Genomic DNA, 1,928 nt, shown 5'->3' with positions numbered 1-1,928 from the left:
GTGGAACAATTTTCTCCAGAGGTTCCGTGGCTTTCATCTTGCTCCTGTGAAACCCTAGATTTCTGTTGATTTCTTCTATTATTTCAATTTCTTTCCCAATTTTTGTGTGTTTGACACATACGGAACACAAAGTCAGCCAGAGAAAGAAATGAGAAACCGTCAGGTGCACAGCAGTGACGACGAAGATGATGTGCCCCAGCATGAGAACCAAAGGAAGCGTAAAATGCTGCGCCTGGACGATGAAGAAGATTCTGAGTTAGAGGAAGGGGAGTTGAGAGAGTATAAGGATCAGATCAAGAAGAAAGAGGAACCCGAGTTGGAGGACGAGAGTGAAGATGATGAGGAGGAGGAGGAGGAAGAGGCGGAGAGTGAAGATGAGGATCCGGTGGAGGTAACAGCGCAGCCTATTGGTGACATTGTTAGGGTTTCGGGAGATGGGGAATGGAGGAGGAATCATTTCGATTCCTTCGAATATGATGGCATTTTATATAATCTTGTGAGTTTTTTACTTTCCTTTTCTATCATTTGTTTATTTAATTGATTATTGTGACTTTACTGCTAATTGGATCATTCTGAGCAATTGTTTAGTGGAGGAAATTTAATTAATTAATCATATTGGTGGCTTATTACTTCTGTTATCCTTTTTAAACATTTTAACTGTTACTCATTTCGTATGTTTAGATTTTTCTGCACATTTGCTTCAATATCACGATGTTCTTTATTTCAGGAGGATCCTGTGCTGTTAGTTCCCCGAGAAACACATCTGAAGCCTCGCGTGGCCATACTGAAGGTTTGTTCTGTTTTTATGCCTTAGTTAATCTAAGATGTGAAGGTCAAATTGAAGAATCAATTAAAACTGTTTGCTGTTTTGCAAAAGGTCAAATTAAAGAATCAATTAGTTGTGCTTTTTTTGGTTATAAGCACTCTTAATGTGTGTAGTTCACCATATCCATAAAGTGTTTGCGGTTTTGCAAATGACTGCTGAACTCTAGTGTTTCTCATCAACCCCCCTAGGGTTTGAAGTCTCTTAGTATATCTTATATTATCCTTCTTGGTGTCTCTCTCTGTAAAGTGTAAAAGTCTTTTGGTATATCTGAAATTATCATTTTGTCTTTCACGTTTTAATGATGTGTTATTTACTTTATTTTAGAAATGCATTAGTCATGGAATACGCATCTTACTGTATGTGTAACTGTTATTTCTGAACTTAGTGATGAGTTCTTGTTCTATGTGCAGGACATTACACAGACCCAAGAAGGAGCCATGATGGTAACTGTGCAGTGGTTTTATCGTCTGGAGGACGCGAAAAAAAGTGACGGCGGAAATTGGCAAGCACGTACGACGCGGGAGATATTTTATAGTTTCCACCGAGATGAAGAATCTGCAGAATGTGTTTTGCACAAGTGCGTTGTCCACTTCATACCTTCAAACAAGAAACTTCCAAATCGAAAGCAACATCCTGGTTTCATAGTGCAGAATGTATATGATTCTGAGCAGAAGAGGTTGTTCAAGCTAACAGACAGAGAATATGATGATGACAAACAACATGAGATTGATCTGCTTGTCCAGAAGACAATTTCACTTCTAGGAGACCTTCCTGACATTGAACCCAGGGATAATACTGCGGATCAGGAAGATCAGAGATCAAATAAACTTCTTTTAGGGAGGAGGAATATGTCGCCTTTAAATGTTTCCAGGGAGGATGGAGGAGTTTTTACATCCCATCAATCTGTTAGTGCAGAAACTCCTGGAAGAACTGAAAAGTACTATGCTATCCTATCACAACATAAGGTACTCACCGAGGAAACACAGCGTGACAGGTGGTTGGAAAGGCTGCTACAAGCAATTGAATTTATGTGCATGTCCATGGACAGCCAGAAGAATGATGGAAAAGAAAAAAGGGGTGCTGATGGCATCAGTATTATTCA

The 1,928-nt window shown here is 39.4% G+C and overlaps 1 protein-coding gene across 1 annotated transcript; it reads left to right on the top strand.

Annotated features, from left to right (window-relative positions):
* Positions 1-148: 148 nt before the first annotated feature.
* Positions 149-1,918, top strand: LOC111379863 (the record flags this gene model as incomplete). Its single annotated transcript, XM_023003302.1, has 3 exons — positions 149-496; positions 728-790; positions 1,162-1,918. Coding segments are annotated over exons 1-3 (1,168 nt in total), but the record flags the coding sequence as incomplete, so codon positions are not given.
* Between the last annotated feature and the right edge of the window lie 10 nt (positions 1,919-1,928).

The sequence above is a fragment of the Olea europaea genome, unplaced genomic scaffold (assembly GCF_002742605.1).
Source record: "Olea europaea var. sylvestris unplaced genomic scaffold, O_europaea_v1 scaffold20439, whole genome shotgun sequence".
Lineage (NCBI taxonomy): Eukaryota > Viridiplantae > Streptophyta > Magnoliopsida > Lamiales > Oleaceae > Olea > Olea europaea.
The sequence above is the reverse complement of the archived record's forward strand: the minus strand, read 5'-3'. Positions and strand labels throughout refer to the sequence as shown.